At 43.7% G+C, this 14141-nt stretch overlaps 1 protein-coding gene across 1 annotated transcript in view; it reads left to right on the top strand.

The window, feature by feature from the left end:
- Window positions 1-14141, top strand: part of ngfra (nerve growth factor receptor a (TNFR superfamily, member 16)) — a gene marked incomplete at its 3' end in the record, with an annotated part of 38537 nt that overhangs the window by 8730 nt on the left and 15666 nt on the right. Inside the window, exon 3 of the mRNA XM_083649907.1 lies at window positions 12316-12678. Within this exon, the coding sequence (XP_083506033.1) occupies window positions 12316-12678 (363 nt within the window). The remainder of the gene's footprint in view (window positions 1-12315; window positions 12679-14141) is intronic.

Genomic DNA, 14141 nt, shown 5'->3' with positions numbered 1-14141 from the left:
ACGGTTAGACTGCTGCTCCGTTTGTGATGAGCCCCGTCTCCTGCGCCAGCCCTTTTCCAGCAGCACCACTCCACACCACCATCCCTCCACCGCCGCATCTCTCTGTTCTCTGCTCTGTATCCTCTTCCTTCAGCCCCCCCCCCCATCGCTTGGTGTGACTCATCGTCTGTATTAGCGGATACAATGGTATTAGAGGGCCAGGCACCAAAGGGCACGATCTGCTCATTCATCATGCATACTGCTACATCAATGCATCTTTACTCATTTGATCCAGCTAATTAAACCATATTGAAAAGCCTATTGTGCCTCCAACTGAGAACAATTATCCTGCCCCGCAATACAGAAATGCTATTCACCGCTGATAAACACGCAACAATTAAGTTGAAACACCCGAGAGGTTGCAGTCAATTTCTGGCATGAGTGCATTTTCGTCGGCTTCGATGTTGTTTTTGCCTCTGTGGATAAAATCTTAATGTACCTGCTGCCCCCAGAAGCACCAACACTCAAATAGGGCCGAGTGGGAATTACACTGAAAACACGGACCTTTTCCTGGACAAGCCCATGGCGCCACTCCACCTACGGCCCCTTTTCCCTTGCCCCGCCCCCTTCCTTGCCACCCCCCTCCCACCACCCATATCCCCCTATCCACTCCACCTACTGCACTCCTAGAATCCCGACTCTCTACCACCTTCCTATCCATATGGCCCCTTTCCCTGCCCCTTCGAAACACCACCCATATCCCCCTATAGCCACTATTGCTATCCACCCCTCAAATCCTGACTCTCTGGCACCTTCCTATCCCTAGCTACGGCCCTTTCCCCACTAAACTCACCCATGACTGACTGACTGACTGACTGAGTGTCCTGATGTTTTCATCCCCTGACCCCGGCGGGGCCGCTGGCCCAGCGCCGTGGCAAAGACAAAAGCTATAAATACATAGATAGGTCACTACTTTCTAAAGTGCATTTCCTGTTTCGTGGTAAATATGGGGGAATCTTTATTTACCACAACCCCCCTTAATTCCCCACATCCTGTCGGTGTGACTCTCTGCTCCTCCACGGCCTCTCTCTCTCTCTCTCTCAGGTCTAGATGATTGCCAATGTCAGCAGCGCTGAAATATTTAACAGTCTTTTCCACTTGGCTCTGCCCGTCACGGGAGACAACAGGACCGGACCTGCCTCACTTAGTGAACCATTCAAAAACACTGAGTGAAGATCTGTGAGGCTGCAGAGAGAAGAACAGGCAGAGGCCTACGATGCAACGAAGCGTTTAAAAAGAGCCCTGGATGACTGGGGTTCAGTGGGGATTTCTGGGGGAAGGAAAGGAAAGTAGAATCACAGCGTCGTTTGCTGAAGATTGAAACAGAGCGTCAGGAACGGCTTTCAACCTGGGATCACTGGGGAATGATGAAGGGGGAAATGAGAGTGGCCTTGCTGGGGTCAGCGGAGTGGGGATCAGCTTCTCTTTTTAAGAGAAGAGAAAACAGCAAGGTAGTCAGGTCAGGGATACAGGAAGAACTGTTGATTGCTATAACTCATCTTCTCATCTACTCTATTCACCTTATTCACCATGCCCACTTTTTCTCTCTTCCGCGTTCGATGCAACGTATTTGTTCTTCCGGTTCAACGCTAGTTGGCAGCCATTTTCAAAATAAAACATCAGTATGAATGAAGTTTGGCAACATTCAGAATTAAGCTACACTGCGGCCAACTTCAGTTACATGTTCATAACGTTACTGCTGCGAGGAGCCGATGGCTGTACCCGGTCGGCATTTAACGTTAGTTACAAAAAAACGTTGACAGTGTTTTCTCACTGCCAGTAGTAGGGTTTGACCATTGACAGATAGCTAGTCCGACCGGTGTGAGCACAGTCAGCGCTCCCGGTCATCGCTGCTCGTTAAGGATTTCCAATAGGCGTTATTCTGATAAACTGGTCACATATATGTTACGTTCTCACCTGACAAATATTAAAACTTTAAAACAGTTTGGGTTTTTTTTAGCTTGAAAACAGCTTTTTGGCAAGTCTAAATGACTATGGTAGGCGTCATGGCCGTAACTAGCTATGAGGACGGGGAGGTCCGGACCTCCCCTAATATTTCAGAGGAATTTTTTTTTTTTTTTTTTTTTTTTATAAAACAATCTGCATGGAAAAGCATGAAAAACACGGGATCGCTTTTATTTTGAAACGAAAGGCAGGTCAGGCAGGAAGTCATCTGACGCCGCGTCCGCGGTAACTTGATTCAGAGAGAGCAGCAGCATGGTGGTGAGTGATGACTGTCTGTCTGCCTGGCGAGATAATTGAAGGTGAGCGAGCTGTGAGACAGTGAGCGATGTGAACGACAGACAGTGAGTGACACTGACAGATTTTTTAGCAACAACCAAGAAAGTAAGTGTCTAGTCTGTCTCTTAAGTAATGTTACCTGTGTGACACGTTGGGATGCTACTGGCTAATCATGCATGATGCCAATTGCCAAGCTCCCGAAGTCAGGTATGCAGGTGGCTATATGCATGGTTTCAGTTTCATGACCCAATAAGTAACAAAAAGAGGTGGTGTAAAGTTAAAAACAACATAATATATTTTATTTTATTTTTCAATCGTTCCTATCAGGAATAAATAAATGTCCCTCTGTATGTTTTTTTTATTATCGATGATGACTTTGTGTGTTGTGTACGGCTTGGGTTGTGTACCTGTGTTTGTAGGTGTCATTTTGATATGAATTTGGCTAAAACAGTTTGTGTTTGTTAGTTACAATTATGTTGACAGGAGAGCTGAGCAGGTGGTGACATGAAAGAGAATATACTGAATAATGACATCACAACAGTATAATCCTAATGTTGATTTAAAATGATATATTACTCTAAATATGGCTAAAAAAGGGGGGAAAAAACCCTCAAATTTTTTTTGGCGGCGCCCTTGCGGGCGCCACCGAATGCACCTCCCCTTGCTGGACCTCCCCTATTTCAGAACCCTGGTTATGGCCCTGGTAGGCGTACTCTACTTCCGTGTTTAAAACCGGAAAGATGATTACGAAATGACGTCATGCAGAAGCGTCCTTGTATGGGCAAAGAATAAGGTGAATACATCTACTCATGGTCTCCTACAGTAATAATAGCTTGACTCATATCCTCAAAACACCTGTTTTGATATGGACCAAGCAGGGCGATAATGGCATGCAGAAATGTCCGCTGAAAGCACAGTCGGCACGGGGTCAGCTGGAAGAGTCTGTGCTGAAACATGGCCGCTGACATACTGTGGAGCAGGAGGAAGGGCCAGCCGGTCTCCCTAAAAGCTCACACCTAAAGTGCTGATGGTGGAGAACGTCGGGCAGCTTCAAGGCCGTCCAAACCTACATTATTGATGACGTTAATGGGGTCGAAACACATGAGTGTTTGTGAATGGGGTCTTTTCAGGCTGAAGTGGCACATTTTAAGTGCATCGTCCTCCCTTAGGCTGCCACATCCCCCCTTACCAAAGGCCATCCTAACCCACCAACGGTTGCCTTCTGTAATATGCTCTGATGTGAAGATTGCTCAATTGGGGACAATTAGAAAGAAGATAATATTTTATTTAAGAAGCCAGATACTTACCACCTGGATGTGGTGATTCATGATGACCTTTTACTTCTTTTTTTACTGTTGGTGCCTCAGTCTCGGTATCTCCATCTCCATCTCTCTCTCGCTCTCTCTCTCTCTCTCTCTCTCTCTCTCTCTCTCTCTCTCATACACACACAACACACACACACACAACACACACACACAACACACACTCACTCACTTTTCCTGTGGCTGTTGAACACTCAGTGCATATGGTCACATTTAGAACTGTTTATACACAAGGAGTGCAGAGGGGGCTCACATGCACGCAAGTGTAAATGAGCTAGGAAGCCTGTGCGCTGTGGGATAATTGAAACGAATGAGGAGAGGTTTACTCCGTTGAGCCTGACTGGAAAGAAAACAAAGGCTTCAAGATCACAAATCCAAATAATTATTTACCTCTGATGTCTGTTATTTATCCTGCTCCGGATCGAAGGCCCGGGTCATTCAGTCAATGTCACTCTCTTCCGCAACGTGTGCCTCCATGCACCACAAGGAAGCAGAAGATATAGAAGTAAAAAATAAATACAAATAACACAGGTTGCGAAGGCGTTTTGCTGGACTTATCTAAGGAGTCAACTCAATTCACTCACATCCCCCACTGCCCCATTTCCCCTGACCTGTCTGTCCCAGTCGTGCGTCAGCGGTTTCTCAACATCTTGATCACTAACTCATATGTTTGGACCATTTTTAGACCCTGGACCTTGCGCAGCAGACCCTCCCGAGTCTGTATCGCATTACATCGTGTCAAACAGTATTGGGATTCATCTGAGCGATTCGAGCGGCTACTTGAACCTGCAGAGTCTCTCCATCTCCCGTGCCGATGTGCCATCATCCCTACCTGTGTGAAAATCATTAGCCCTCCCTGCTCCTGCTCCGCCCTGCCTGCCTGTCTGTATAATGTGACAGCCTTCATTGTGGGCGTCTGAGCAGTGCTGCTGTTTACACGGTGTTAGAGGTGTTAGTGCCTCAGTCTGTGCCAGTGTTTACAGCTTACAAGGCAAAGCAAGTGCTGGGACACCGCCGCAGGGCTTTTCACACTGACATGATGCTGTTGCTCAACACACCTCCCACCACTCCTCGTGAACATCACACATACATACATACCACAGAGGGGAGTTGTGCAAAGTCACAGACACATTCACACAGTCAATTAAAACACACATTGCCAACGACTCAAATGGGGAGGACACACGCATGCTTTTGTTTGTGTGATTGATTGGTAACGCTTCATTTGGCTAGTCCGCCTACAGAGTGAGTCTACAGAGGATTTGTAACATTTCAACAGCTTATTAGTTGACATTTAACAATTCAACTATTTGGCTTTGTCTGTAGTGTTTTATTAGTTGAGATTCAACGTGTTTGCTTCCCATTCCACGCACCTGCACTTAGTGTCATATGTAGGTACTGCATGTCCATGAATTGTCACATACCCTAGATATAATCTGTTGAACATCTGTTAAACAGTTGAATGTCAACTAATAAGCTGTTGAAATGTTACATTACAAATAGAACTCTGTGGGCCCTCTGTAGATGGACTATCCAAATAAAGTGTTACCAATTGATTGATTGATTGATTGAATTTATTCAACAATTCTAAAATTATTGGCGGATGGAAGTCCCCACTTTGAGAAAAAGTTTTCCAAAACAACCTTTGACCATTTGATAATATTCTTTTTAATTAAAATGTATATTAAAATGAATAGTGAATCATTGTACTTTACATATTAGTACAGTCAGTTGTTTCTGGGATGTCGCTAATTACTTTTACCCAAATGGACGGAGCATCCTCCTGGCATCACTACTGCAGCAGAGCATATTGAAGACTCAGTTTGATGGTGGCTACAGTGCAGGATCACTGTGAAAAACAATATGGCTTATTATTTTAAGTAAAGCTAGGTAGTATATTCTTTAGCATTTCTCTACTAGGCTGTAACATTTACACAGTGGTGTAAAGTAACAAAGTACAAATACTTCTATTTATTTTTCTTTCAACTTTCACTTTTACTCCACTACATTTTCGTAATAAAATCTATACTTTTACTCCGATACATTTCTCAAAATCATCTTCGTTACTCGTTACTATAAAATAAACAAACAGCTGGTGTTGTGGTGAATCAGTAGCCTGGCTAGCAAATCAGTGCTTCTGTGTTGCGAGTTGCGTTTGCCAATCGCTTACTAGTCTCTTAAAACAGACTGTCTCATCTACATCCGGCGAATGCAGCTATACACAGTCTGTACGTTACACCCCCAGAACATGCACAAGAAAGTTCGGAAAAAAACCTTCAGACAGGAAAGAAGTTTGACGGAATCCGACCAATCACGACACGTGTCCACGAAAAATGCGGCATATTGGATTCTGATTGGACTAATGAGCGGAAGACCCGCCTTTCTGCGATTCTGATTGGACTAATGAGCGGAAAACCCGCCTTTCTACTTCCCATTCCGGTTGGTGCATGATTCTCCCCCACGAAGTACTAACCTCGCGTCACCAGGCTCTTCTCGGCGAGAAAGAGCCTGGCTTCCGCTCACAATTGATTTTGTCACCCTACCTGGTTCCGGCCTAGAGCCCGCCCTAGACCGGATGGGCAGCGTTTCTAGCTCGTCAACTTTTACGTTAACTTGACAATTTGACCCAAGTATCAGAACGGCAAACAACAAAACAAAAGATGGACGTACCGAACGAAGTTTTTGAAGAAGTTCTTTTAGAAACATTGCGGATTCACAATCTCACATCTTTTAAGCCAATACAGAAGTTTTGCATCAGACAATTAATCGAGGCAAGAGACGTCAAGCTAACGGCAACAAAGATGTTTTTTGGCGCACTGCCTTCCGGTGTTCATTCTGGTTCCGTGGTTTACGCCCCATGACAAAAAGCGGGATGAAAGGTGCCCAGACTAACGAAGTACAGACGGTATGGCGGAAGCATTTGAAAATTGCGGAAGCCAACTCATCTGTTCTAAGAGACTAATCGCTTACCGTCAGCGCTTCCCAAGTCTTTTCATCCATGTTACAAGTTCCCACAGGCTGAAATCCGACGGTTAATTACTTTAAATTGTCTTTACATTGTGTCCAATGGAACCAAAATGAGGGAATATGCCACCAGAAAACAAGCGTCTCTTGAGGTAAGCTTCAAATTGGTCAAGCATCCACGCAGCCAGAGCGTAAAAGTATAGGTTTTCCGCTTAAGGATTTCAAAATATAATCCTTATACTTAATATTAATCTTGAGTAATGCTTTACAGGCACAGTTTAATGCCATATGTAATCTTAACATCAAAACAAGTATTTCGATTTTCCGTTTCATTCGTTGAAATTATGTATTTGTTTCTCCAAAGGTGAGAAGCATTTTATTCTGAAAGTAAATCGTGGTATTTCCGTTGCTAGTCTAGTGTAACTGTCGCTAATTTGTCACAGCCCAAATAATGTCATGTGTTTCAGAAAGGTAATGTCAGTTTAATTTGAGTGATTACATTGATTAACTGTTTATTTGGCTGTGACAATATCCAGGCATATTAGCTATGGAGGAGATGTCCATGATGGATGGTGTTAATGATGATGATGACGATGATGATTATTATTATATAGGCACTTGTGCCAAAAGCTGCAGTCAGTTCAAATGGCAGACTATAAGGTAAATATGTAAGCAAACTCACAATAAAGCAAAAAATTCTGAAAATCTTGCTTTTTTATAAACAGGATTTACTTGTACTTTTACTTTCAATACTTTTAAGTACATTTAATATAAAACAATACTTTTGATACTTAAGTACAGAAAATATGAGCTACTTTAAGACTTTTACTCAAGTAATATTTTAATGGGTGACTTTGACTTTTACCCAAGTCATTTTCTGGTAAAGTATCTATACTTTTACTCAAGTATGGATTTCGAGTACTTTATACACCACTGCATTTACACACAGAACAGACTCAGCTGCAGTCACGTGACTTTGTCTAGGAAAGCTGTTGATTTATTTCTATGCTACAGTCAAACAAGGTTCTTAAGATTTTAAAGATTTTAACGGTGAATAGATGTTGATAAAATGTCCTGCACCGATGTTGAAAACCTGTGCATATAGCACCAGAATGAAAGTTGAGACGTCTAGATAGTCATCCATAACTGCTACCTGCATTATTTTGTAAAATTGAGAACTAAATATCTCTGTGATATCAGCTTAAAACAGTCAACGGCGTATTAATATTAATTTTAATATTTACTATGCCATGATGTCATGCTATGACATCATCGTTTGGGTTTAGGTTGAACTCCCTCACCTCGCCATCTGACAGATGGTTTCTACGTAATGGCAGGAAAAAAAGACGCTCACAGATAGCTCTCTGTCAGTCTGAACCGCAGCCTGCGCAAGGTGACCGCTCTCATGTTCTCCTCTGTGAGAAAGTGACATGGCATCTGAGTGGGTATCAGTGTAAACCCTGTCTCAGTGCCTCCTTCCCCCTCTGCACGACACATCGCATTTGCCCACTAAAAGGCACGCACACTCTTTATGCATAATTCAGAAGGCTTCCGATTATATCTGAAAATAATTCTATTTAGGAAACATGCAATATTAATAGATTACTTTGTGACCCTAAGAACTCTCAAGATTCAAGATTCAATACTTTGCTGCCATACAACATAGCTGTTTGGAATTTGTCTCGGTGTGCTCATGATCAAAAACAATACAAACACTCCCCCCACTCCACAAAACGTATCCACGGATTACAGTCCAAGAGGTCTAATGCAAAAATGAGAATAAAGTGTTAGGTACTTTAAAGCGACAGATGCTTTAAAGTGTGGGCTGTTTAAGGTGCTTTTCATAAAGTGCTGAATCTGATGCAGAGTTGGGGAGCCATTCATTATTTGGATGGTTTTACAGTACCGTAAGTGCTGTGGGTGAAACGAGATGTCTTGGTTTTTTTAGTCCTTTTCCTGTGCCAGGTGCTTTGCGTAAAGTGCTGATGTACAGTTACATCTATAATAATAATAATAAACAGAACTTATATGTTGCTTTTCAATAACTCAAAGAAGCTTTACACAATAACACTGAGTGCGGGGGGAGGAGCGACGATAGTGAACAAATAACAGACAAAGATGACATACAGTAAACACTGGGGGGGGGGGGGGTCGATGTTGGTGCAACAGACAGTGATGGATGGATGGATGGATGGATGGATGGATGGATGGATGGGGGAGGGTGGGGGGGACTAAGAGAAGGCGGTGGAGAAGAGATGGGTCTTGAGGTGGGAGTGGAGAACTGCTCGAGCCATTCAGTAGTTGGATGGTTCTACAGTAAGTGCTGTTGAAACGGGATGTCTTGGTTTTGACGGCCCCCCGAGTCTTTTTCCTGAGCGTAAGAATAAACCAATTTGAGGTCATCACTTCCTCGTCGACGCACTTTCCCGACTGTTCCCACCGCAAACGTTCCCGGAGAGCAAATGCAAAGTGTTTGAAGTAATTGAAAACCAGCAGGCAAGCAATTAGTCAAGAGCTTTTATACCTCATTCTGTCCAACATCATTCTCAAGGTCGCAAAAGTTCATCATTCCACAATAAAAATGCTAATGCATTTTAGTATACAAAAATCACCCCATATCATCTTGCGACCCCCTGGTGTGTCCCCAGTGGAGAACCACTGCTCCAGGATACCTATCCAGTGGTTCTTGAACTTTTTCATGTGAAGGACCCCTAAAGTGACACAAATTAGACCACGGACACCCATTTGATAAGATTTTGTCCCAGAGTCCCCCATCTGATAAGACTTTAGCTTTTGTGACAACCCTCCCACTCTCCCCTGTCTTTCTGGAGCCTGGTGTTGGGGTCGTTAGGCTGATTGGGTGCACCTGTGCACTCATTGGGCTTAGGAAAGACCTTTCTCTCTCCCTCCTCACCAATGCACATTTTCTGTTGTTTGTGTTGTAACTTTTACTTTGGTGTATGACTCCTCGTTTGTTAATTTCTTGAGCAGGGTCGTAAGATCTGAGGGGTCTACACCTAAGTACAAGTTAAAACAATAATTTATTAACTAAAACTAAGGGAAAATAACTTGTCAACACAAACTACATTAAACAAACACACGCAACAAAAGTTGCATTGGTGAGGAGGGAGAGTGACTGAACGGTCTGAAGGTCCTCTTACTGTAAGCCCAATGAGCGCACCGGGCCCAGGTGCACCCAATCAGCCAAACACCAGGCTGCAAGACAGGGCCAGGAGAGTGGGAGGGTCGTCACACCTTTAGATGTTTTATTACAGAAAGTTTATGAAACCCATGAGCAAAATAGTCAGACATTCTGTCATTGTTTAAGTTAAAGTTGACTTTATTATGTCCCCGAAGGGCAATTGGTTTTGCAGCATAAGCCATACATACAAAAAGTGCAATTGACGTATACAATACAATACAAGGGTGGTGACCTGAGTACAGAGGGCTAGAAGGCCAAACAACAAGAAGTCTTCACTGACCAACCTGTATGTGCAAAATCACAATATACGTAACACAATATATTGTGTTACTTATGGTTAGCTTTCTAGTGCTAATTAAATTATTACCCTTTTTGCGGAGAACCCCCTCAATGACCCCTAGGGACCCCTCTTTGAGAACCACTGACACACTGTATTGGTAATGGTAAAACTCTTTAAATCCATTAACTGTATAGGCCTTCTCATTGTTTTGACGCCTGTAGAGGATTTCCCATCATCTGTGCCGTTATTATCAGTAGGTGGAGGCATACACGGCACTTTGTGTTTATGATTCAGATTAAAGCCGTTAACTCAGCGCAGCACAAACACGGGGATCGATACAGTGATGATGAGCGCAGGCAGCAGACTTCTGACTGCATCTCCAACAAGAGCAGCTTTCTTATCCCTGAGCTCAAATCACTCAGAGCCCACTGGGTCAATGTGTCCACCTATCTAATGAATGTGCAGTAAACATGATTAATGTCATAGACTCACCACCTCCCTCCCTCCCTGTCTCACCCTGGTTATCTCATATTTACTCTCTCCCTTTCTCACCCTGTTTATCTCATATTTACTCTCTCCCTTTCTCACCCTGTTTATCTCATATTTACTCTCTCCCTGTCTCACCCTGTTTATCTCATATTTACTCTCTCACCCTGTTTATCTCATATTTACTCTCTCACCCTGTTTATCTCATATTTACTCTCTCACCCTGTTTATCTCATATTTACTCTCTCACCCTGTTTATCTCATATTTACTCTCTCACCCTGTTTATCTCATATTTACTCTCTCACCCTGTTTATCTCATATTTACTCTCTCACCCTGTTTATCTCATATTTACTCTCTCACCCTGTTTATCTCATATTTACTCTCTCACCCTGTTTATCTCATATTTACTCTCTCCCTCTCTCACCCTGTTTATCTCATATTTACTCTCTCACCCTGTTTATCTCATATTTACTCTCTCACCCTGTTTATCTCATATTTACTCTCTCCCTTTCTCACCCTGTTTATCTCATATTTACTCTCTCCCTTTCTCACCCTGTGTATCTCATATTTACTCTCTCACCCTGTTTATCTCATATTTACTCTCTCACCCTGTTTATCTCATATTTACTCTCTCCCTCTCTCACCCTGTTTATCTCATATTTACTCTCTCACCCTGTTTATCTCATATTTACTCTCTCACCCTGTTTATCTCATATTTACTCTCTCACCCTGTTTATCTCATATTTACTCTCTCACCCTGTTTATCTCATATTTACTCTCTCACCCTGTTTATCTCATATTTACTCTCTCACCCTGTTTATCTCATATTTACTCTCTCCCTCTCTCACCCTGTTTATCTCATATTTACTCTCTCACCCTGTTTATCTCATATTTACTCTCTCACCCTGTTTATCTCATATTTACTCTCTCCCTTTCTCACCCTGTTTATCTCATATTTACTCTCTCCCTTTCTCACCCTGGTTATCTCATATTTACTCTCTCCCTTTCTCACCCTGTTTATCTCATATTTACTCTCTCCCTTTCTCACCCTGTTTATCTCATATTTACTCTCTCCCTGTCTCACCCTGTTTATCTCATATTTACTCTCTCACCCTGTTTATCTCATATTTACTCTCTCCCTCTCTCACCCTGTTTATCTCATATTTACTCTCTCACCCTGTTTATCTCATATTTACTCTCTCACCCTGTTTATCTCATATTTACTCTCTCACCCTGTTTATCTCATATTTACTCTCTCCCTCTCTCACCCTGTTTATCTCATATTTACTCTCTCACCCTGTTTATCTCATATTTACTCTCTCACCCTGTTTATCTCATATTTACTCTCTCCCTCTCTCACCCTGTTTATCTCATATTTACTCTCTCACCCTGTTTATCTCATATTTACTCTCTCACCCTGTTTATCTCATATTTACTCTCTCACCCTGTTTATCTCATATTTACTCTCTCACCCTGTTTATCTCATATTTACTCTCTCCCTCTCTCACCCTGTTTATCTCCTCATATTTACTCTCTCCCTCTCTCACCCTGTTTATATCCTCATATTTATGTTTATTTCAGCTGTAAAGTCGAGCATTTTAACATAAGGTTGAATGGGGAATGACTCCCACAAGTGGCCGACGACCTGCCGTTTTTGGCACGTCCGCATTGGCCTCAACTTTCAGAACCGGAACTCGGAGCTTTGTTCTGACCCTGTCTCGGCTGTCTTCCTCATCTCCATGAGGCTCCAACCTCTCCTCCGCTCTTCCCTCTCTCCAGGCGAGACCTACTCGGAGAACTACAGCCACACGGAGAAATGCAGGCCCTGCACCATGTGCCTGGGCCTGATGCGGATGAAGACGCCCTGCACCGACTCCAACGACGCCATCTGCGTCTGCAACTACAACTTCTACTTCAGCCCGCTGTCCGGCCGCTGCGAGCCCTGCACGGTGTGCCCCAAGGGCCAGGGGGTGTACGCGCACTGCGACCACGAGCACGACACCATGTGCGAGGAGTGCGTGGATGACACCTTCTCCGACCGGGACAGCCCCCTCGACCCCTGCCTGCCCTGCACCATCTGTGACGAGGGCATCGAGATAGAGCTGGCGGTGTGCACGCCCGTCGGCGACTCTGTCTGCCATAGTAAGTCTTCCCCGCACTCGATGAAGAACAAGGATAATACCAGGCCGCACGCACCCAACCACACACGCACGCAAGCAAACACACGCACGCGCACGCACGCACGCAAGCACACACACACACGCACGCACGCACGCACGCACGCACACACACACACACACACACACACACACACACACACACACACACTGTCAGCCTGGGAACTGCAGACTGCAACTGATCTCCAGTAATTTCAGAGCTGTGTGTGGAGGCATGTATGTCTTTATCACAATATTTTCTTCCCCGTGTGGCGTGAAAAGGTCGACAGGGGGTGACTTCCGCATGCGTCTGTCGGAACAGCCGAGGTCAGAGGTCGGATTTTCAAATGGCAGGAAGCCAAAAGGCTCGGCATTAAAAGGTCAAAGAGGAGTTCAGTGTCAACACAGACACATTGAATAATCTGCTCCCCCACAAAGCAGAGGAGCAGCCTGCGTTTCCACTGAGGGAGCAGGGTCTCATCCCAGGAAGCTGTAAATTCACTTGGGCTCATCGGGGGGTTATAAGGGAGTAAGTGTGGGAGGTAGACCGTCGTTAGTTCAAGACATTTGCAGAGTAGCCGTCGCAAGTTTATGATATTAATTTAACTATTTATATTTTTGGGGAATAAACAAAACACAAACAACAACGCCGAAGTCGTGGCTATAGTATACTATATATATACAGAAACATTGGGGAAATACACTCTGTTTCACGGTAGCCCATAAAACTATCTAGGCTACAGTACCTAGAGCGGCCATGCTAGGTGGCCAACGTTAGGCTACATACATGTTTCAGATGATAAGTCATGTTGAGGTCAACGAATGATAGGCGGATCTTTGCATGTCACCTTCTTGGGGTCGTCCTCTACACGCTCGAAATGATCCCACTTAGGATGGCTATTAGACGCAGCCTAATGGCTCCAGACCTTCGAAGCCACAGGGACGATAAAAACCTTGTCAAGAGAGAATTTTGATAAGTGATGTGCTGGTGCAACAAAAATAGCTTTTGGTGGGACAAGGGTGCAAAAAATGGTCCATACAGAAACTCCCCCACATCTCTTCTTCAGTCCATTCGTGGGAGTTGCTGTCTTCCTATCATGCAGTTATTTTATGCAGACTTTGGTTATAGTACAATTAAATGCTCCTGCATCAAGAAAGGATCATAACATTTAGAGTATTCATTAAAGCAGGACCTATTATTGATCTTTTATATATATTTTCATTTTCAAAAGAGCATTTTTATAGTGGGTTTTGATACGAGTATGGGACTTTGGACTTTGGCCACAATATTAATGTATTATTGGAAGGTTGACTTGGATGAGATTTCATGACCTGGGAGGCTAGCCGGCTTTTAGATCTGCAAACGGACGTAAAAAAAATAATCTGTCATCACCACCAGTTTGTAGTACAGATGGAGGGTGTAAATTCCTCTTCCTCATATGTAGAAAT

This window comes from Poromitra crassiceps (assembly GCF_964638095.1).
Source record: "Poromitra crassiceps genome assembly, chromosome: 13".
Taxonomy (NCBI): domain Eukaryota; kingdom Metazoa; phylum Chordata; class Actinopteri; order Beryciformes; family Melamphaidae; genus Poromitra; species Poromitra crassiceps.
This window is presented reverse-complemented; position numbering and strand designations above follow the sequence as displayed.